The sequence below is a fragment of the Protopterus annectens genome, chromosome 4.part1 (assembly GCF_019279795.1).
Source record: "Protopterus annectens isolate FY-2018-M chromosome 4.part1, PAN1.0, whole genome shotgun sequence".
NCBI classification, from domain to species: Eukaryota; Metazoa; Chordata; order Ceratodontiformes; family Protopteridae; genus Protopterus; species Protopterus annectens.
The window spans coordinates 370,160,241-370,182,795 of record NC_056734.1 but is presented as its reverse complement, the minus strand read 5'-3'; the positions used below and the strand labels follow the sequence as shown (position 1 = coordinate 370,182,795).

The window sequence follows — 22,555 nt, the reverse complement described above, 5'->3', positions numbered from 1 at the left end:
GCTAGACGCAAGAGAGTTTGCCTCACCACTCAAGTTCATCAGCACATTGTAGTTACTGCTCATGTGCTGCTACCAACTCCCCTACAGAAGCCATTTCTTTTTTTTTTCTCCACCACACAATGCTCTTTGTGTTACCTAGGAATGCAGGCGCCAAGGGAAAGAATGAAATGGCGTTTTATTCTCTCTGTTGATCATTTTTACTCCAAGGTACAGTGACATTAGAGAAAGAAAAATAATATGGGTGGTACAGCATAACCCCCTTACAAAAAGATTTGTACATATGTTGCTTTTCATTTGTATGCAGATTTCACATTTGTAAGTACATATGTCACAAGCACAGGGATTCTCAAGTAACAGTCCTTAAGCTATGATGCTGAGAATCTGAGAGGCAGGGTGTGCTAAGGTGAAGACTTTTAGTGACTCCTACATAAAGGTACTCAATATAACCAAAGATGTTCAAATAGTACAGCACCACTGTCATGTATCTGTAACAGGAGTAAAATGTGCCACAGGTGGACATCAGTTGTAAAAGAAGTATAACCTGCACACTCTTCTGTTCTTTTGGGAGTGGGAAATCACAAAATGCTCCTCTATCTTTTGGAGCTCAAAACTGCCAAGACGCTTTCCTTTCATCACCTTAACCTGTACCCACAAGGAAGTCCTAATGACTATGGTAGACAGACCCTAAAAAAAAAAAAAAAGACGGGCAGTCAAAGCAGCCTAACCTAGGTTCCCAACGAAGTACTTCACACCCAACAAAGTACTTCACACTCCCATATGCAAACTACAGAAGACTCTTAAAAGTCACACACCTAATTTACATGTATATAAACTGCAAGCACCCACATTAGTATGTGTGTACATGTGTGCGAGAATAAGCACATGCATGCGCTAAAAAGAAAAAACTAGACTGGCAAGAAGGGATTAGGAATGGTGGTACCTACCACAGCAATGAACCTACTACAACAAACACTTTCCGTTATGGTGTCTTGTCCTTATGTTACTGGATTATGATCAAAACGATGACTGCTGCACTGAATCCAAAGTGGAAAAGCAGTGTAGATTTTAACACCAGACCAGGGTGGAAGATTATAGCATGCTTTGTTATAACTGCAAAAGCAAAGCTAGCCCTATTTCTGAACCCAGTATCTAACTTGTAACGTTTACACAAGGTATGTAAAGAAAACCCATGCAACAGCTTCAAAAAGTACTCTAGGTGGACATATTCTCAAAGCAGCTATAGTAATGGCATTTGCCATCTTGGCATGTAATGTTACTTACCAGACATCTTGACATCTCGTAAAAGAAGGTGATGCAGCTGACAAGCCATATGTACAGACAGTGCTTTGATGCTGGCCTGCCCGGTTTCCCCCTGGCATGAGCAATATAAATGTATAGTCAAGTCTGCTGACATTTTTAGTCCTGTTAGTACAGTATCTGGCCAGCAAATGCAAATCCACAGTAGTAACACGGTCATTTGTTCTCAGGCTTGGAATAAAATAATGTTAGCGTATCAGTCTTATTTAGTGAAACTAGCATGAAGGAGGGGTTAGTCTTCAGGAATAGCCTTGTCTTATGGAATACTGGAGATTTCTTTAATGGTATCAAAGTTATATCATCCACACAATCTACCATGAACTAGCTTACTTACCACCACCCGAGAAATCACTTAGAGATGTAAATATATCCTCTGTCTGATAACAGCCCCCTTGTACACTCACCCCATTATTAAATCTACTTAATCTGAGTTTGCACCATCACACATAAAATGGAATAAACATACTCTGTTATACTTAGAGCAACTTTAGTAGTAGTATATTCAAAGACTGTGGGGGTGAGGGCACAGCCACCATCTCAGGTGATGACAGGGGGCATAGCATTCCTGCAAAAATGCTTTCAAGTATTCCTTTAATTAGTACATGGCAGTCAGATGAAGCAGGAACAGCACGAGTCTGGCAAGATGGAAACAATAAGCAGGAAGAGTTTGGATATATATTAAAGCAGACCAAAAGCATGCAAGTTTCCTTTCACAGTGATCTGTCAACAGCAAAAAGGCAAGCAGATCATCTGTGTCACCGGTGACCTTAATTCAGGAACTAAAGGCTAGCACCTTCACCCAGAAGAGATGGAATGAAGTAACCAATGGCCTACTCTCTTATACCATTGGAAGGAATTTGAGCCTGTGCAGCCTCTAGTGGAAACCAAAAGTTTCACATGCCAACATCGAACTTAAAGTGATACCTACGAATCAGGCTATGTTGCAAGTAACAGGCTAGCTGTCCTTACAGGGCACATTAAGTCTAGCAATTTCCCTTCTGGTGCTTGAATTAACCCCTCTTGTTTGGTGTTACCCATTTGAGAATAATTGGCATCATATCATAAATAAATAGATAATTTGAGGGGACTCCTGTACAGAATAAAGCATTTAGGAAATGCCTCTGTCCATAAGCAGTAAAAGTAGTCTTCGGGTAAACTTTCTATTACCTATCAATAAATTCAAGCTGCGCTCGAATATGGACAGGGATGAACTTTCATTTGATGTGGATGGGGAGACTTTTCAAGGGCACTGGTATCCCCTGAGATATACCTCTTCCCCAAACCATTCTGATGACGTTGCAGGAAAGGTTCAGATCCCTGGAGTGCACATTTCTGATGGCATTTGACGTGATGGGGAATTTTTTCAACAAATACAGGGGGTGGCAATGGGCGCAGCGTGCGCTCCTACTTATGCTAACTTAATTCTTGCTCATTGGGAAGAAAAATACATTTTAAATTCTGAATTTAACAACTGTTGGATGTTATACAGAAGGTTTTTGGATGATATTAATTTTTTGGGTAGCTGGAAGAGAAAAATTTGCAGAATTTATGGAATATATGGGAAAAACAACTAATTTTTTTAAAATTTACCTATAATACTTCTGAATATAATGTGCAATATTTGGATGTGGAGATTTACAAAGATGGACAAAATTTAAAAACTAAGATATTTAGGAAGGCTACTTTTTGTAATTCTTTTTTACACTTTGAAAGTGCCCATCCCTTTCATTGTAAAAGAAATATAGTGAAGGGACAATTTGTCCGAGGGAGCCGAATGACAAGTTCAGATGCAGACTTTAGAAAGGAATGTGAATTTTTAGAAAAAATGTTTTTAGAAAGAGGTTATCCATTGGTATTCATTACACAGATAAGGAATGAACTAGAAAAAGGGAGATTGGACAAATTTTGTCCCATTCATAAGAAGAAAGATATCAGTAATGTTACAAATAATAATAATAATAATGAGCATGAAGGGGAGGAATTCCAGCAAACACTAATACTTGAATATAATGGACTGAATAGCATGGTTAGGAATATATTTCTAAAAAAATGGGGGAAATTTGTGGCCATTTCTGACATACAAAATTTAGCTAGTATACCTCGGAAAGTAATTTTTAAGAATTCCCAAAATATTAGATCTATAATAGAGAATAAAAACAAGACAGAACATAGGAAGAACAGGAGAGGTACATACAAATGTGGGCATTGTACCCAATGTACCTATATTATAAATAGTGATAGACTTTATTTAGAAAGTAGAGGAAGATATTTGAACAGTGGGAATATTATAACTGTGATTCAAAAGGTATAGTATACTTAGCTATTTGTGAAAACTGTAGATCCTTCTATATAGGAAAGACTGAAAGGAAATTGAAAAGAAGGATCTACGAACATGTGTATGAAATTTCGGTGGGAAAGGAAAGTAATGCTCTATACAAACACACAAAAGTTTGTTCCAACTATAAATATAAATTTATAGTTTTAGAACAAATAAAAAGTGATATTAGAGGGGGGCTTTGGGAAGAAAAAATAGAATTTAGAGAACTTTAGTGGCAGGTTACCCTTGAAGCTGACAAAGCCCCCGGTCTAAATGACTGTATTTCTATAATACCTTTACTGAAGCTAAGGTCTGCAAAACTTTGAATGTAATATGAGTAACCATTAGAGGGCATTAATAGCACACTATTAACTGAAATATGTATAAGACGGACTTTTTCTGCTTATCAAGCAATTTTAAACAGCAGTTTTAACAACTAAACAATTTTTAAAGTGAGTCTTTTTAAAGTGAGTTTTTTTTAGCATAGCATAAATGATTCATTTTATACTTCTCTAATTACAGGTTTAATATAACATATTTTAATCTTTTAATTCTACGATAATTATTTAATGAATGGTGGAATTTCATTGGTAGATCATAATGGAGTTGGAGTATAAATTAAAGGAATTAAATCATGCTGGTCATCTGATGAAGTCAATTGTATGACGAAAACGCTTGTGAATGTTTTATGAAGGCGTTCATGGTGGATGTATACGTGTTTTGTTTTTAAATTAGTGAATACAACTGTTAACTTGGTGGACTTGGTTTCGTTCATCGTGAATACTGCTTTCATCTCTTTTTTCGGGTTACATTTTGGCAGTATTATCCACTTATTGTTTTTTTTTCCTTAGTTATATTTACTTTGCTCCAAATCTGATGGTAAAAGCTGAAACTTCTGTCGGGGGGATGCTTTGTATGCCAGACACAGGTTACCTTTCAGGAGTCTGCAAGATACAGAGTACGGGAGGCAGGACTTCGACTTGTGGTGGCCATACTGTTTAGGCATAGTATCCTTTTAGTAAAGTATTTCTGTTGGCGCTCCAGTTGCCTTGTGTGTCTGGACAGATACATGCCAAAAGGAGGATTATATACCCAATGACTGGCTTAATGAGGGCTAAGATGAGGGGGACAATTACATTTCTAGACCTAATTGAAATCCCTTTGTTTATAAACTGAATACAGAAGAACATTCTTACGGAAGTGGACACATGTTGGTTGAAAGTTAGGTCACTGTCCACACAAGTTTCCAAATCCCAAATGACTGGGTCAGCTCTTAGGGCAGCAAAATCATTTGGGGATTCAATAACTGCTCCTAACATGCAGTCATCTGCAAATTTATAATAATGCATTTTTGTCATGTAGTTTCAGTCCATTATTCTGGAACTGGCCATTTGTTTGGGAGAAACTTTCCTGCAGGGCAGCAAAATCATTTGGGGATTTAATAACTGCTCCTAACCTGCAGTCATCTGCAAATTTCAGCTAATGCTCTTTAGTACTGGCTTTTACTTCAGGGAAGTTAGATGCCAAACAGGAGCGATCCCAGAACAGAAACCTGTAAGACTCCACTGGTGACTGGTCTCTTTGTGGAGGCAGCTTCACCTATTTTGACCTCTTGCTATCTGTAAGCCAGGTGGCAATGCAGCAGGTGATGTAGAAGTTTATTCCTGGTTTACTCAGCTTTTCTATTAAGACCAAGTAGGACATCCAATCAAAAGCCTTGGCCAGACTGAGGTATGCAATGTGTACTGTTTTAATTTCATCCAGTGTTTTGGTGAACTTTTCAAAGTCCATCAGGTTGCATAAGCATGACCTGCCCTTGAAGAATCCTAAGTGAATTAAGTCCAGTATTTAAAGGTTCCATATTGTTCCTACCGATTAGCCCTGCAAGTCTTTTCATATTTTTCCATATGAGACTCTTCAGCTTGTGGAAGATTCTCCCTTATGCAAGGGAACGGCCACAGCCATTTTTCATTTGCTTGGTACAAAATCTGCATGGAAGCTGATGTTAATAGTATTGTTTGGGAGTGACTTATTGTGCTTCATGCTATTTAGAATGCATCTAGGGATGCTGCCAGAACCCACCGATGCAGTATTTTTAGCTTTAAAAAGGACTTTCAGGACTTGGTCATGTTTGACAGCTGGTGGTGAGTTGGTTTCAGGTATATCTTGTGGGAAACAGAAAGGGGAGAAATGGTAAAGTTTGAACTGAATTTATCAGGCAGTAGGTTAGCTACAGCTTCAGCCTGCATGCAGTTAACATTGTCCACAATCAGCTCGGTGAACTGTTGCACCATGTTTCTCAGATTACGAACATAACCAAAAAAGGCCTTGTGACAGTCTTTGGCTTCGGTGGCTATTTTAGCCTAAAACTTTGTTTGATAGATTTTATTAAACCAGACACGGCGAACTGCAGCTTGTGGTGCAGAAGAAAGGCACCTAGACCTATGAGGGTTATTTTATTTTTAGCAGCAAGCTGAAAATACTCTTTCCTGGACAACTATGAGAGAAACTCAAAATGGGGAGTCTAAGAGACATCCTCCAATCAAATGGAATGAAAGAGGGCTTGCTTTTTTTAAGCTGTTCTCCCACTGCCTCCTTATGCCCGGATATGTTTTCAGTTTCAGCACTACAAAATCTTGATGCTTTTTAAGGATTTTCTTTATACACTTCAAAAAATATTTCTGATTTAACTTAACACTGTAAAGCTTTTACTTTTAATCTGGTAGCTCTGTTAATGTTTCAGACATGCTCAAAAGAATCAGTACTATTCTCATCTCTCTAGAAAAAAATTAAGATAGAAGTCTTTAGGGGTAATATGCCTACCATAAGCACATTTGATAGCAGTTTATAATAGTTAGTATGATTACTCTCAAAGCAGGCACTCAAACAAGGTACTGAAGATATCCTTTTTCATGAAAAAACAGAACAAGGATTAATGCCTAACTGACTTTAATACACTTGCGAATCAAAACTAACACTGAGTGCTGAATACGTTTAAAATCCTAGGTACAATTAATCTGAGTGTATGCCAACATTACTTGTATGAATTCTTGAAATACCAGACTTCAATACAAATAATGGCATTGTGGCACAATAAAACCCTCAGTGCACCCCAGATAGCCAGAGACTGGTTGGAAGGGGAAGGCAGGAAAGGATGTGGGAGCAACTATGTCTTGCCCATATGGAGAGGTTGGGGGAGGGGAGGACAACACTGCTGCACTGCTGACTCCAGCTGGCAGAATAAGGTGCACCAGGATGCACCCAGTTGGGGTGTACTGGTTGTGGGCTACACACACTATCATAGGAGGTTACTAGGCAAAAGACCCTAGGGCCCTTACTAGCCTAGCCAAGTTTTACCCTTCTTTCCACAACCAGCACCTATTCACCTCTGTCCAAGAGGGATAAAGGTGGAACCCCTGGGGTGAATTTATGGTTACCCATCCAACTGTCCAGACTGCTTTTAAAGAGGACCAATGAGGTGCTCTGCTTGACATGAAGCGAGAGTCTGTTCCAAAGGTGTGGCAACCTCTGGGAGGCAAATCTCTCCCTCCAGCAGGTTCTATTAATGTCACATACCAGGTTAAGGTCATTAGAGCGAGTAACCAGTGTACACAATTTGACTTTCGGATATGCAGCATTTCCAATAAAGCAGGGTCAAAGACTGCCTTACATGCAAGGCAGAGATCTCCTTTGAGTAGTCTGTATGAAACAGAATAAAGTGACACTGATTTCAGACAATCCTCATAGGATAGATGCTGAAGATCATGAATTTTCCTTGTGAGGAACCTTTGTGGTCTCTCCAATTGCTGCAGGTGCCTGGAAAGGTAAATACCAAAAGGGGCGTTGTACTCAATTACTGGCCTGATGAGATAACAGTACAGGGAGGTTATGACTTCTTTTCTGGAGGCAAAGCCCTTACTTATGAGATGAGCAATATAGAATGCCCTTCTTATCACTGTGGACACACGGTGATCAAAGGTAAAGTTGCTGTCAATCTGTGTGCCCAGCTCTGTCACCACAGAGTGCATACTTAGGGTACCGGTTATTGATGTGGTAGTTAGCAGGAACATTACTCTTACCGAAAGGGATGGTAATACATGTTTTTGCATTGAGTTTAGGGCCATGACTTTGGCACCAGTCATTTGCTTGAGCAAGACCCTCTTGTAGGATGCTGACATAGCTTGGAGAGTCTGTGATCACTCCCAGTTTGCAGTCATCAGCAAACTTTGTCAGCCACAGATCTTTAGTTTTAGCTTGCACTTTGAAGAAATAGATTCCAAATAGCAGAAGTCCCAAGACTGATCATTGTGGAATACCACTGTTTACAGGTCTGCTGTTGGAGGTGGATTCCCCTATTTTGACTATATGGGTTCTATTAGTTAGCCAGTTAGCAACCAGTCTAATGATTGGCAAGTTGATGCACAGCTGGGCAAGTTCTTCAATTATGCTTGAGTGGGGGACAGTGTCAAAAGCCTTGGCTAATTCTAGGTAGACCATATTCACAGATATCCCCTCACCATGGCTTTGGTGACTGTCTTGAAGAAGTCCACCAGGTTTAACACGCATGATCACACTTTGACAAATCCAAACTGAGTAAGGTCAAGTGTTTGGAGGTTACCATTGCCTTTGTTGATAAGGTCCATGATGATTCGCTCCATGCTCTTACAGATGAGGCTAGTCAAGCTAATAGGTCTATAGTTCCCGAGGTCAGTGGAAGCACCACCTTTGTACAAGGGGAGCAATGGTGGGCTTCTTCCATTCAGCTGGGATGAAGCCAGGGCTTAGACTGAGTGAAAACAGTACCCAATGGCATTGCTAATTCTTGTTTCAGCCCAAGTATGACTCAGCCAGAGATGTTATGAGGTGCCATGGATGATGCATTTTTGACCTTAAAGAGGGTGTTCACAACCTGTCGTGGAAGACAGGTATCATTAAATACCAGTTTAGCACAAATCTGAGCTTTTCCTTTTATGTTACAGGTGTAACTAAAGAATGCCTTATGATTGTCCTTAGTTGAGGAGGCTAATTTGGATTTGTAATAAACTATGAATAAAATACGAGCACTGGAGGCAGGGAGAGTCAGTAAAGCAGGATTGATTATGGTAAGCGCTTTCATGACAATAAAAATCACCTCATCAAACCAAGACTAAATTAAAACACTTACATTATTAAAAGATATTACAACCAATCAAAAGACATCAATGAAAACACACCCTCCTAAAGAAATTAAACACAAATGTCCTATTAAAAATAATAAAAATACCAAAAAACATAATAAAAATATACGAATAAAAAAACTTGCAGCTGAAAAAAATTTACAAAATATATATGCATATATAAATATATAAAATGTTTACTTCTTCCTCAATTCCCACGATTTCAAAATATGTTTCAGGGAGACATGATCATTAATTATTATTCTTCTATTAGAACTGTACTATCTGATACTAATGTATATATAAAGATTGATGTGGCTGAGATCCAGAGTATGATACATAGTGCACAGAATACTGTGAATAATTGTTTACTCAGTGGCTTTATTACTAGAGTTGGCTACTTACCCAACTGCGGAGACCCCATGTGTTCCCACTTTCCATGGCCTTCCTAAAGTACACCCCCCTCCCCCCGTCTTAGACCCACTGTGGCTGGGGGAGGGTGGTTAACTGACCTTTTTTCTATTTATATTGAGAAGCAGATTAGACCTCTTTTGGATAAGTCTGCGGCTGTGTTGAAAGATTCTAAGCAGTTTTTACAGAATCTATATGTGTAAGTCAGTAATACTGTATTGCCTACTGATTTGTCTATTAGTCACACTGGACATTGCATCTTTGTTTACTGTCATTCCTAATAGGGAGGGTTTGGAAAGGTTTGTGCATACCTTAATGAACATAGTATGTTTGACGGAATTCAAATTGATTTGGTTTGTTTCTTGAATTGGTACTTAATAATGTTTTCCTTTTTGATAATAATCTGTAACTCGAGGACACACAAGGAGCACTGAGCACGATGTACACCAGTAATGACTGACACAACAAAATATATTTTGTGTCAATAAATCATTACTGGTTTACATCGTGTTTGGTGCTCCTTGTGTGTGCTTGAGTTTTTCTAGCACACCGTTCCTTGGATTTTGTGCTTTTTGATAAGTATTTTTTGCAAACTTCTGGTGTAACTATGAGCACTCCTTGTGCTAACAGGTACGCCAATATGATCTTAGCTCAATGGGAGAACATGTATGTAATTGGCTATCATGACTTTTTCACCTACATTAGTTTTTAACTCCCAGTACGGATGACATCTTTATGTTGTGGACAGGTACTGTCAAAGATCTTTTGGGTTTTATCACATTTTGCATAGTACCACATCCTTCCTTAGGTTTTCTGTTAAATATTCATCCACCAAAATTGAACTTTTGGATGTTGAGGTGTTTAGACACAATATGTCTTTTGATGCAAGACTGTTCTGGAGGAGATGTTAAAGGAATTCCCTTTTGCATAGTAGTATGCATCCCCGGCATGTGTTTACAAATATTGTGAAAGGCCAGGGTATGCATGCGTCTAGGTTGAATGTATGTAAGGAAGGTTTTAATAAGGAGATTGTTGCTCTGAAGGACCGTTTTTTGCATTGTGGATACAAACGGAAGGAGGTGGAACAGGGGCTAGCATTAAGTACCCAATGAGGTCTTCACATGCCAGATCATGTTTTTCGAGGGCCACGGGCATAGTGGATGCTGATGAGGTTGAGGTCAGGGGAATGAGAGGCCTTTCCTTTTCCTTACAATATAATAGCAATGTCAATATTGTTACAGATGTTATTAGAAAGCACTGGCCTATACTTCATACAGATGACAAGATCAAAGGTACTTGAAGGGGAATGCCCAGCCTCTGTCTTCATAAATAAGACAAATTTGAAAAGGATGTTATGCTATCCAGACAGATTTAGGAAATCTAGATTAGTTGGTGGCACTCTGGGCACTTTTCCCTGTAATAGATGTTTTTGTACTTATACTGATAGCAGTAGTCGTTTTACCAATCCAGATACTGGTGTTAAATTTGACTTTAGAGTCAGGGCCGACTGTAACACAAAGGATATTATATATTTGGCTCATTGTGTGATTTCTTCATGTTTTTTATATTGGGAAGAGCAATCGTAGGTTGAAAGAATGTATTAGGGAACACATTTTATTAAGATACAATATATGTGTAATGCTCTTGCAAAACATGTCTGAGAAAGGGGCCTCCCATGAGTTTAGGTTCTGTATCATAGACAGGGTCTATAGGAGTTCTAGGTTAGGTGATTTAAAGAACAGGACAAACAGCTGAGCTGGAATGGATCCTGAGGATGAGGTCTGATGGGGGCTCTGGCCTTAATGATCATGTCTCCCTGAAACCCATTTTGAAATCACGGGGATTAAGAAGCAACTATTTTATATATTTATATATGCATATATTTTCTGTACAGTTTCTTCTGCTGCAAGTTTTTGTATTTGTATGTTTTAATATTTTTTTTGGTATTATTATTCTTAATAGGACTTTTTTGTGTTTAACTTCTTTTAGGTGGGTGTTTTTTACTGCTGTCTTTTCATTGGTTGTAACATCTTTTATAATGTGTTTTAATTTTGTCTTGGTATGATGAAGTGAATATTTATTGTTGTGAATGCACTTACCATAATAAATATTGTTTTACTGATGCTCCCTGCTTCCAGTGCTCGTATTTTATTCTCAGTTTGTTTATTTTACTTGTTTTTACGAACACTGGTATATCCGAGATTTGGCAGCCTTTTCATTTGCATTTCTGATTTGTAGTTAGCTTTGGAGGACTTCACAAGGAGTCTTATTTGCTTGTTTAAGCTTAAGGTGTGTTTCCAGTTTGGGGCTCGTTCCCTCTTACTCTTTAGACAGCAATTTCTTCCTCTTATTGTAAAACCTGTTAATGGCATTTGTCCATCAGAAAGGTTTGCTCTTCCTTGCGAAGCTTGTTTTGGACCTATCAGTTATGGCAGAGTCAACGTAGTTGTTCAAGTTATTTGTATAAAGCATTTGAGTAGAACTCAGCATAGTTGTCAGTTCCATCTGTGGGAGGAGGTGCAGTGAAGCTATTTATACCATCCCATAAGAGGTTATAATCTGCTTTGGAGAAGTTTTTTTTAGTTTGTCCTACCGGGGGGTGGGGGGGGGGGTGCAATAGTAACTTCGAATGAGACTGACTTATGGGCAGATGTCACCAGGGAAGACCTCACAGTCTGGGTGCTACAGTGGTCCCCCATACTGGTAAGCACCAGATCCAGGATGCCGTCACTCCTTGTTGGTCCAGGGCATTGTAGTTAATGAAGTCGAGGAACCTTTGGGCAAGTGAGTTTCCACATGAGTAATTTGCCCAGTCAATGGATGGGTAGTTCAAGTCACCCAAAACCATGGTGTTCGGATTTACCTTGATAGACTCATGTAGATCCAAATAGGAAGAGTGGATGCCCTGTCTCATGCAGGGGATCCTGTAGCTGGCAATGGACTTGAATAGGTGTCCTACCAACAGTTAATTGCACCTGAAGTATCTCCAGTGAGTTGTGCTATGCAATCTGGAGGTGTATTTAATTTACACTGCCTCCTTTAGCTTTCACGCCTTCAGTTTGTGATCTGAATGTGTGGAAGGAGGTGTAGCCCAATATGGCTAGGCTGCTCTCCACAGCCTTAAACAAGGTCTCTGTGACTGCACAAATGTCTATGCCTTCCAAGATGAGGACTGCTTTCAGTGAATGCATTTTCGTGTTAAAAGACTCCTAGCATTTAGCAGTAAAACCTTCAGGTTGTTCTTGGATGGAGTACTTACATTGGGAATTCTGTCCTAGAAACACTGCCTAAAAAGGCATTATGGGGGTGGCACGAGCCTTGATCAGTAGCTGAAATCCCAGGGGTGAGAGATGAAGACCATCTCTGGCAAAGCATCGAGGTCTGTCGATCATGTCATCCCAGGTCGAAAGATACTGTATCCCCTTGGAGTGACACCAGAAACTAAGTCAAATATTGAAGTCAATCATTTTCTGTTTGTACTGAGGCATCTTCCTAGGTGAAGGTAAAATGCTGCTTAAGGCAAGGGACATACCAGCCTGAGACGCACAACCTGAGAATCATCATGTCTCTCTCCATATAGTCCAGAGAGGTACGTCTCAAGTAATTCACACCAACATGGACTATGACAGAGTCATAACAGTACCTGCTGTTGACAGACTTGAGTGCATGTGTGACATGGCAGATCCTGGCACCTGACAGACACCTGACCGTGACCTTCTCCTTATCCAGCCTGGTGAGAGGGACATCTGTGTCTCTTACGATGGAATCACCTATTTATTATTTATTTATTTTATCTGACATTTGTTGACCGGGCTAGTCTAACTGGATACATGCCCATTTTCAGTAGAGGCACGGGGAGATGAGATATAACTATGATGTTAACAAGATAGCAAAATAAGGTAACATTAACAATACAAAAACAAAGTCAGATTTACAATTCATATTACTGGTTTTCGCAGTTAAAAAAAAAAAAAAAAATTCAGCAGTGCAGAGTACAGGCATAAGATAGCATGCTAGTACAAAAATAAGATGTTCTAGAGGGAAATAGTATTGTGGTTAACAAGGAAGGAAATTACAGCTAATGAGATGAAGGGGTAGGAAGAACAAAGTAGTTAAGAGACATATAGCTAGTCAGCTAGTCACCTATGACTAATATGTTTGGTTTTGTGCTTTGCCTTAAGGGCTTGACAGGTGAGACACTGGTATGCGAGCTGTTATGTGTATTGTGTTCTGCACAAGAAGTACTGTGTAGCGTGCTTGTGTTTGGGAGGTCTCTGTTATTTAGGCATGCTTCTGGTGAGGACCTCCACCATATGTAGGTATATGGGATGTAGGTTTGGGTGGAGTAGGAGGCAAGTAGTGCATGCTGACGACCTGCTCATTGTCATATGTACTGAATGGTGTGTGAGTGTGGATTCAAGGTTCTTAATATAGTTGCATCTCTCACATGTTGAGTTTGTGTGGTCTAAGAGCAGCAAGTTTAAGTTGGGAACACACTCTCCAAGGCAATGTCACAAAAGCACAGCCACAGACCCTCAAACCAACAGAGAAAGGGCATATTGGCCACCACATGATTCCACTACAAATGGGCTACCGGGCACTTGCTTGAGCTGGCAATGAAATGGTCAATAAGGAGATAAGCAGATGACTTGATCAGCTGGCTTTGAGGCTAAGGCACAACAAATACTAATGCCATCACTAAATCAGAATTAGTCAGCACAAATGGACCACACAGTCATGGAAACAACTGGTGGTACTGATACAGCTTCGCAGGCAAGTAATCCAAATGTTATGATTTGTGCCATGGTGGCCCTGCCTCAAAAGTTCTTATCAATAATGCAAACCTTAAAGAAATATTAAAATGACAAAAAAGGCATTTTTCTAAAGGCTGACTCATTATCAGTATTGCAAGAAATAACTTAAACGTGCTAATATAACATTTATAAATATACAAGCAATGCTGACTTGCAGTTATCTGTATTCACTGGCTCAGCAAGAAATGAATTTGCTAAAATAAAATATATCACCATTACAAAAATCAATATCAGAAAAAAAAAACAATCACTTACCATCAAGTAAAAGCAGATCAGGTCTGGAAAAAGAGAGCACAGTGTTACATTCACATTTATTTCACATCTCATGCTGACACAAAATACTACACTAAAGATTTGCAAGTATCACTGATGCACACTGAAGGAAACCATGTATTAATTTCTTAAGACACAAAATAAGTCTGTTACCTCCCCTTAAAGAAGGAAAGACTGTACTGATCCAACACATCTATACTGCTCAGGTAAAGCTGGAATAGGCAAAATCTCACACAAGATATGCCCAAAAAATGCTATCATACTTTATTTGAAACCTGAACATAAACTTTTCAACTGTGCAAGGGTTAGCAAGAGGTCTTCTTGTCAGTTGGCAGTTATCCACAAAACTAAAAATATAGTTTCCCATCAACAGCATGTAGTCTTCAACTCAGCAATCACATATAGCCAAATCCAGGTAAAGCAACATTAGACAGCCATTACAACTGCTTCCAGAATGAACTCTCATTTCATTTATTTTATTTATCAGTGTAGAATACTAATCTAAATGGACCTTGCTCCAGAGGGTTAAATAAGGCTGTGAGCTTAGTTCCTGTGGTACACGGTTCAATTCCCTTAGTCCTAGTTTTCCTTAAGCAAGTGACTTAATCAGATAGTGCTTGGGGGCAGCTGAGAATTTGGGATTGGCACAACAGTCTTCTGGACTGCGAGCCAACTAACCACCTATGATCCCGTTTCAAGAAGCAATATATAAATAAATAAATATATATATATATATATATATATATATATATATATATATATATATATACACATACACACGCGCACAAATATATATTTATGTTTGTTGACTGGGAAAGTCAGAGTGGGGTAAGCCCATTTTACAGGAGGGTCTGGGAGAAAGGCTCCATCACAGTACGTTTATATTAAGAAGCGAATTTCAGACAGTTCTCAGAAAAACATGAATGAGACTTCTCAGGAAAAAAAATGCAAAGAATTACAAGACATGGATGTACAGAAAAACATTTACATCAACAATTAGAAGTCTATACAGTTCTGGTAGCTATAAAACCTTGCAGGAAGTAAATGGGATTATACTGTAGAAGGGAAAACATTGCTGTAAAGGAGTTCAGTGTTCTTGCATTTCAGAATAGAAAGGTTTGTAAAAAGTTCACTAGATATAATGAAGTTATAAAATTACGTAGAAGGGGAGATTTTAGTATTGTACAGGTTTCTACAAAGTTCAAAAAATAAAATTAAGTAATATAAAATTCTGTAGGACAGGAGACATTAGTATTGTGCAGTATATGAAGGTGGTAATAGCATTTGAGTGAGACAGTGGGGTATAGAAATAGTTCCGTTTAGACTGCCTGTTCTACATTCTGGAAGGTTTATAACTTATGCATACAGGGAATGCAAATGGGGTAGAGCGGTGGATCGAGGCAGTTAGAAAAAGAGAGATTAAAAATGGTGCATAAAGTACAGTTTTGTACCTACCATAAATGTAGATGTCCGATAGGTATGCATCTGCAGTCATCACATATGGGTTGTCCTGCCTCAGGCAGCCCTTCGGTCAGCCGGATTCCAAAGTCTGGGTCCGGCGTCGGCTGATGTCGCCCTTTCCCCGACGTCAGTGCGCCTGGGGTATAAAAGCGTCAGCCGACGCCATCTTCCTCAGTTTTTCTTGCCCCAGATGCCAGGTGCCCTCTAAGGAAGGCTAAATTTGGAGAAATGCAATAAATTCCAAACATGCACAGAAATATATATATATATATATATATATATATATATATATATATATATATATATAAAAACAAATACACCATAATAGATAACCCCAGCTACCTATGAGAGGGAAAGGTACCCGAGAAATACCACAGAGGGGAAGGAGGGAGGGTAAACCTGACTGCAGATGCATACCTATCGGACATCTACATTTATAGTAGGTACAAAACTGTACTATGTCCTTCAAGGATGCATCTGCAGTCATCACATATGGGTAGAATACCATAGCCAATCTGGGGGTGGAGGATCTATGTGAAGGATGGTGTAGCTAAAATGCCCTGCAGGACTGCCGTAGCAAAGCCTGCTCTGGATCTGGAGTATAAAGGTAAGTTGTAATGCTTGGAAAATGTATGCACGGAGCTCCATGTAGCAGCTTCTAAAATGTCCTTGGTAGCCACCCCTCTTAAGAAAGCTGTGGAGGTGGCTGTGGCTCTGGTCAAATTAGGTCTAATGTTAGCTGGCACAGTTTTTCCATGAAAGGAGTAACAAAAACGAATGCAATTCCCTATCCATTTTGAAATTGTCTGTTTTGAAATTGCTTTTCCTTGTGCACCAGCAGCATATGCTACAAACATCTGGTCAGTTTTTCTGTAATTTTTAGTTCTGTCCAAGTAGTAGCGCAACTGTCTGTGTATGTCCAGGGTGTGCAGAAGCTTTTCCCCTTTGTTTTGTGGATTTGGAAAGAAGGTAGGCAGGTGAATAGCTTGGTTTAATGAGACCCTGGATACCACCTTTGGCATAAATGAAGGATTGATTCTCAATGAGACTCTGTCTTGATGAAAAATAAGAAATGGCTGCACTGCCATGAGGGCCTGTAACTCAGATACTCTTCTTGCTGAGGTTATGGCCAGAAGGAAGGCAGTCTTACCAGACAGGAACTGTAGTTCTGCAGATGCTGCTGGTTCAAAGGGAGGCAGTGTTTGTTTTTCCAACACGAAGTTAAGGTCCCAAGTAGGCACTGGTGGTTTCCTTGGAGGATTGATGTTTTTAATTCCTCTTAGAAACTGTCTTAGGAGAGGATGAGAGAAGACAGGTGGATCAGTGTTGTACTCTGCTGAAATTGCTGAAGCATGACTTTTAATGGAAGAGTAAGACAGGCCACTGTGGAGCATTTCTGCCAAGTATTCCAGGATATGTGCCATGTTCATCACTTTCGCATCTAGGCCCTTTGTGGTGCTCCAAGTGTGAAATCTTTTCCATTTTGCTGAGTATGCCTTTCTTGTGGAAGGCCTGCGAGCTTCCATGATGATATCCTTCACTCTCTTGGATAGCTTATCCTGGGGAGGAATCAAGTATTTTCCAGGCTGTTAGTTGCAATGTTTTCAGGTTGGAATGCAGAGTTTTGTAATTGTGCTGTGTCAGGAGAAGTGGCCATTGTGGAAGAACCCATGGTTTCGTGCGTGACACGCTCCTTAGCAATGGGTACCAGTGCTGCCTTGGCCAGTCCGGAGCTATCAGAATCACTCTTGGCTGCTCTGCCCTGATCTTCAGTAAGACCTTGGTCATTAATGGAAGAGGTGGAAATGCATACACTGTTAGAGTTCTCCAGCTGAAAGAGAGGGCGTCCACTTTCCATGCTTGTCGGTGGTATGTCCTTGAGCAGAATTTCTTCAGCTGATGATTGTGTGGGGAGGCAAAGAGGTCTATGTCTGGCCTCCCCCATGACTGTGTTATCTGAAGGAAGATGTCTGGGTGCAGCATCCATTCGTGTGCATCTATGATGTTTCTGCTTAAGCTGTCCGCCAGTATATTGTCCTTTCCTGGCACAAACTGGGATTGCAGCTCTATATTGAGTGTCAAGGAAAGTTCCCACAGATTCATTGCCAGTCTGCAAAGAGGGCAGGAATGGGTGCCTCCTTGCTTGTTTCTGTACCACATAACTGTGGTGTTGTCTGTCCTTATTAGCAGGTGGCCTTGATGTAGAAATAGCTTGAAGGCCTCAATTGCATGTTATCACTGCCAGCATTTCCTTTTGGTTTATGTGCATGAGTAGTTCTTTTTGTGACCATAGTCCTTGAATGCATCTTCCCTCCATGTGCGCTCCCCATCCGTGGTCTGAAGCGTCCGTTGTAATGGTTTGGGTGGCTATTGGTTTGCTGAAGGGCAGACCCCTGTTTGACTGGCTTGCTTGAGCCCACCACAGAAATTCCCTTTGAAGGCATGGGATGAGTGGTATCAAAGTTTCTAAGCTGGGACTGTGCTGAGTCCATAAACTCCTTAGGTACCATTGTAGTTTCCTCATATGTAGCCTTGCTTGTGGAATCAGAAGAATGCAAGAGGCCATGTAACCCAGTGCCTGCAGGATTTTCCTTGCAGTTAGCTGAGTTTGTGCTGACAGATTTTTGAAGTAATCCGGTAGTTGACTTTTTTTCTTCTGTGAGGAAAGCCATTTGGGTGGTTGTGTCTAGATTCGCACCCAGAAAAGTTATTCTTTGGGATGGAACAAGTCTTGACTTGTGAATGTTGACTGTATATCCCAAGGCCTGAAGTAGGTGGATGGCATAATTCAAGTGTTTTACCAAAGTTTGTAGGCTGTCCGCTTGTATAAGGCAGTCGTCCAGATATGGGTATATTTGCATCCCCTGAAGTCTGCAGTGTGCAATTACTGCTGCCAGGCATTTCGTGAATACTCTGGGCGCAGCAGATAAGCCAAAGGGCAATGCTGAGAATTGATAATGCTCTGAACCTGCAAGAAATCTGAGGTGTCTTCTGCAACTTTGTCTGATAGGGACATGCAGGTAGGCCTCCTTGAGGTCCAGAGTTACCAGCCAAGACCCCTTGCCCAGCATGGGAAGGAGTTGCTGTAGAGTCAGCATTTTGAATTTTGGCACAATGAGATAAGTATTCAGTGCGGACAAGTCGAGAATAGGCCTCCATTGCTTTTCTTTTCTTGGAACAAGGAATAGTCTGGAATAAAATCCTTGGCCTTGTTCTGAGAGAGGAACCTTTTCTACAGCTTTCATTTGCATTAAGTTGGAGATTTGTTGGCAGATCTGGCATGCCTTTTCTTTTTGGTAATGTGTGGAAATGGAACCTGTATCCTTTGTCTATTATTTGTAGTGTCCATTTGTCCCTTGTAATACTGTGCCAATTTTCTGAGAATAAGGAAAGCTTTCCACCCAAAGGTGCTTCCAATTGAGCCCTGGTTGGCGGTGTCAAAGTCATTGAGTCTGTCCTTGTGCAGCAGGTGTAGGTCCTGCACTACCTCTCTGGTTGGGAGGCTGCCATTGACGTTCTCTGTAGGAGCCTCTAGCTTGCCCTCTACCTCTGGCACGCCTGTTCTTGCCTCTCTGAAATCTCTCTGTGTCTGGAAAGGACCAATTCTTGGAAGGCCAATTTCTGCTGAATCTTGGTGGTTGGACTTGCAGAAAATCTTTGACTGTTTGTACAGATTTTGCCTTTTCTTCAAATTTCTTTAAGACCTCCTGAGCACTGGAGCCAAATAACTTTTGCTTTTCCAGTGGAGCATCCAGAAGCTTTGCTTTAACATGGTCTGGCAGAGATTGTTCCTTCAGCCAAGAATGCCTACGTATGACTGCACCTGTCATAGCTGACCTACATGAAGCTTCCAATGCATCATAACCACACTGCAAGAAATGGTTGCTAACCTGTTGAGAGTTATGTACCAGATCCTGAAGTGATTTGCGATCTAGGGGTTCAGGTGAAGACAGTTTTTTTATGCAATTCATCTAACAAATACTCTTGGTACTGTATCATATGAAATTAACAATTTAAAGCCCTCATAGAAAGGGTAGCAGAAGTATACACTTTTTTACCCCATCTCTCTAAAGCCCTGGACTCCCTTTCAGAGGGGAGTGGATTTTTTGTAGTGACAGCTGCAACCCCTTTAGGGCCCTGGGAAATAGTTTCTGGATCAGCAGAGTGGTCCTTGTAAAGGAAAAGGATGCGATTCCGGGACCCTGTAGTACCTATCGGGTTTGGCAGGGGCTGGAGGGAGAGTGTCAGGGGTTGTGCTAGACTCAGAGTACACATCATCAATGACATTCAAAACAGGGGGAATAGCCAAAGGCCTATGCTGAGGCAAATGCAAGAAGGTCCTTAATCTCTTCCTGGAATCAGAGAATTCCTGGCCCTGCCATTGGAAATGCTCTCTCATAGTGTGTAGAGTTTCCCCAAAGGACAGCTCTTCAGGAGGGGAGGCCGAGGGGATAGATTCCTCTGCATCAGAATCCTCGTAGGCTGAAAAAGCCTCCTCCTGGTAGTCCGAGAGAGTAGAGCCATCAGAGGCCTCATCTGAGGAGTGGGGGATCAGAGGGCTCAACCCTGGGCCTTTTTTCTGTAGGAGGTTGAGAGCCCCTGTCCGGATGAGGCTGTGAGCCCCTAATTAATGAAATAAGGTCCTCTGCTAGACTAAGGATCTGAGAACCTGTAGTGTGTCCCTGAGGGATAACCCTGGGAGGCAAAGGTTTTGAGTGTTTAGCAGCTTTAGCCCTAGAGAAAGCCTTTATGGACATGGATGCAGGAGGCCTGGCTGCACCATGTGCTGGTGTAGTTTTGTCTAGAGGAATGGTGTCGGAAGGTTCCAGGACACCAGTTTCTAATGGAGATTCAATATCCGATACAGTAGGGGCCGCCGAGGCTGTCGGCTGTACGGTTTCGGTGGTCGGAAGTACCAAGGACTCTGTTTCAGCCGGGACCGAGACACTCGCGGTAGGCCTGGCCGTGGCTTCAGCCGAAACCGCGGCCCGCGCGTGTCGGTCCTTGTCCTTCCGTTTCTTCATTAAATGTGAAGTCGGAGTCTCCAACAGCATATTGTAAGCAAAACTAGCCCCAAAATATTCCTCTGCAAACTCCGCCCGACGTCTAAGAGTGCGTCGGTTGAAGGAAGCACAGGCTGAACAGGCCGAGATGTCATGGTCTGGGCCTAGGCAGGGGAGGCAGTAAGAGTGGAAATCCTTATGAGGTATTTGTTTCCCACAAGTTAAGCAATTATTAATTTTATCTGACATCGGCTGAGGCAAGAAAGAGTCCCCAACGGGGTACTTAGCTATTGAAGTCTTCGGTTTAGCTGAATTACAGGAGCTGGCCGAACTGCTTCTGCTTTGGGCATCACGCGGCAAGAAAGACTGAGGAAGATGGCATTGGCTGACGCTTTTATACCCCAGGCGCACTGACGTCGGGGAAAGGGCGACATCAGCCGACGCCGGACCCAGACTTTGGAATCCGGCCGACCGAAGGGCTGCCTGTGGCAGGACAACCCATATGTGATGACTGCAGATGCATCCTTGAAGGACATCGGGATAAAGATGGGTGCACCAATTCAAGTGCAGGAGGGCAAAAACGTTAAAAAGAGAAGTAATAAGAAATTTTTGTTTTCACTAGATGTCTCAGCCTGGTGATGAACATGAGTACAACCAATACTGGGTAAGGTAACGTTTGAGCTGGATTTTATAGCTTGGGAATTTATTAGTCATTTTTACTTGTGTAGAGATGGTATTCAGTAGAAATTTATCACCAGAACATAGGCCCCCTGCGGGGGGTGTATAGCAACTGTACATTTTTTTTAATGCTGAGCATTTTTCAGGATAATACATCAGTTTGCCATAGCCACCTGAGAGTATGCTAGACAGTTAAGCTCTATCCAGTTTAGCTGTTTTAAGACTTGGCAGTGGCGAGATCAGTCTGCAGTATTAGTAACAAATTCAGCTTCCTTGTTGTAACAGGAGGCTAGTTTGGATGTTAATGTAGAGCTGAGGTTTGGAAGGCTAGGTGAGGCATACAGGAGGGTTGAAAGCAAATAGCATGAGGCTACGGTTTTTCTTGATGAGTCTCTAAAGTACCATTTTGCCCTGTAAAGGGAGCCAAGTTTCTGGTGGGTCTTAATTGTTTGAAGAATATGATGATCAAATTTAAGACTGTCATCCATTATAATGCCCAATCATTTTGTAAGTGTCACTAACAATTTTAGTATTATTTGCAGATGTAACCAAAATAAAAAAGTTTGATTGAGATAATATTTTGGGGTGAACAGCATCAGTTTTGTCTTACTGGGATTAAGAAGTAGGTTTGAATTTTTCAGCCGGGTTTTGATTGAAGAGAAAGAAATTTGAGTGACTGTGGTGGCTGTACATAAAGTCAAATCATCTGTGTATTGTGCTGTATTTATAAAAAAGTCAACATTTTCACAAAGCTAACAAAATAATATAAAACAATTAGCAGTAAAGTGTTATTATTTAGAGAAGAAATGTAGGGTTACAACCAAGCAAGAAGGCAACAGAATGGAGGAGAAGACTGTGGAATAGGAGATACAGAGATTTTAGAGAGAAAAAGACAAGCTCGACACTGAGAAGAGAAAGAGAAACTGAGAAAAAATGCAGATGACATTCACAGCTATGAATAAATTAAATGTTTTTATACATGTGAATGGCAATGTGAAGACAGTAGAACTCTTACAAAGACAATGCAATTTAATTTTCAGGATTTTTAATGGGCACAAGGGTGTATTTGCCAGACTTTGAGATGCAGGACACAGACGCTGTCCTTAGTGCAATACAATTTACTGG

The 22,555-nt window shown here is 40.8% G+C and overlaps 1 protein-coding gene across 1 annotated transcript in view; it reads right to left on the bottom strand.

Annotated features, from left to right (window-relative positions):
• ABCF3 (ATP binding cassette subfamily F member 3) overlaps positions 1 to 22,555 on the bottom strand; it is a 1,867,236-nt gene that overhangs the window by 1,085,988 nt on the left and 758,693 nt on the right. Inside the window, exon 11 of the mRNA XM_044070185.1 lies at positions 14,271 to 14,293. Coding sequence (XP_043926120.1) covers positions 14,271 to 14,293 — 23 coding nt within the window. The remainder of the gene's footprint in view (positions 1 to 14,270; positions 14,294 to 22,555) is intronic.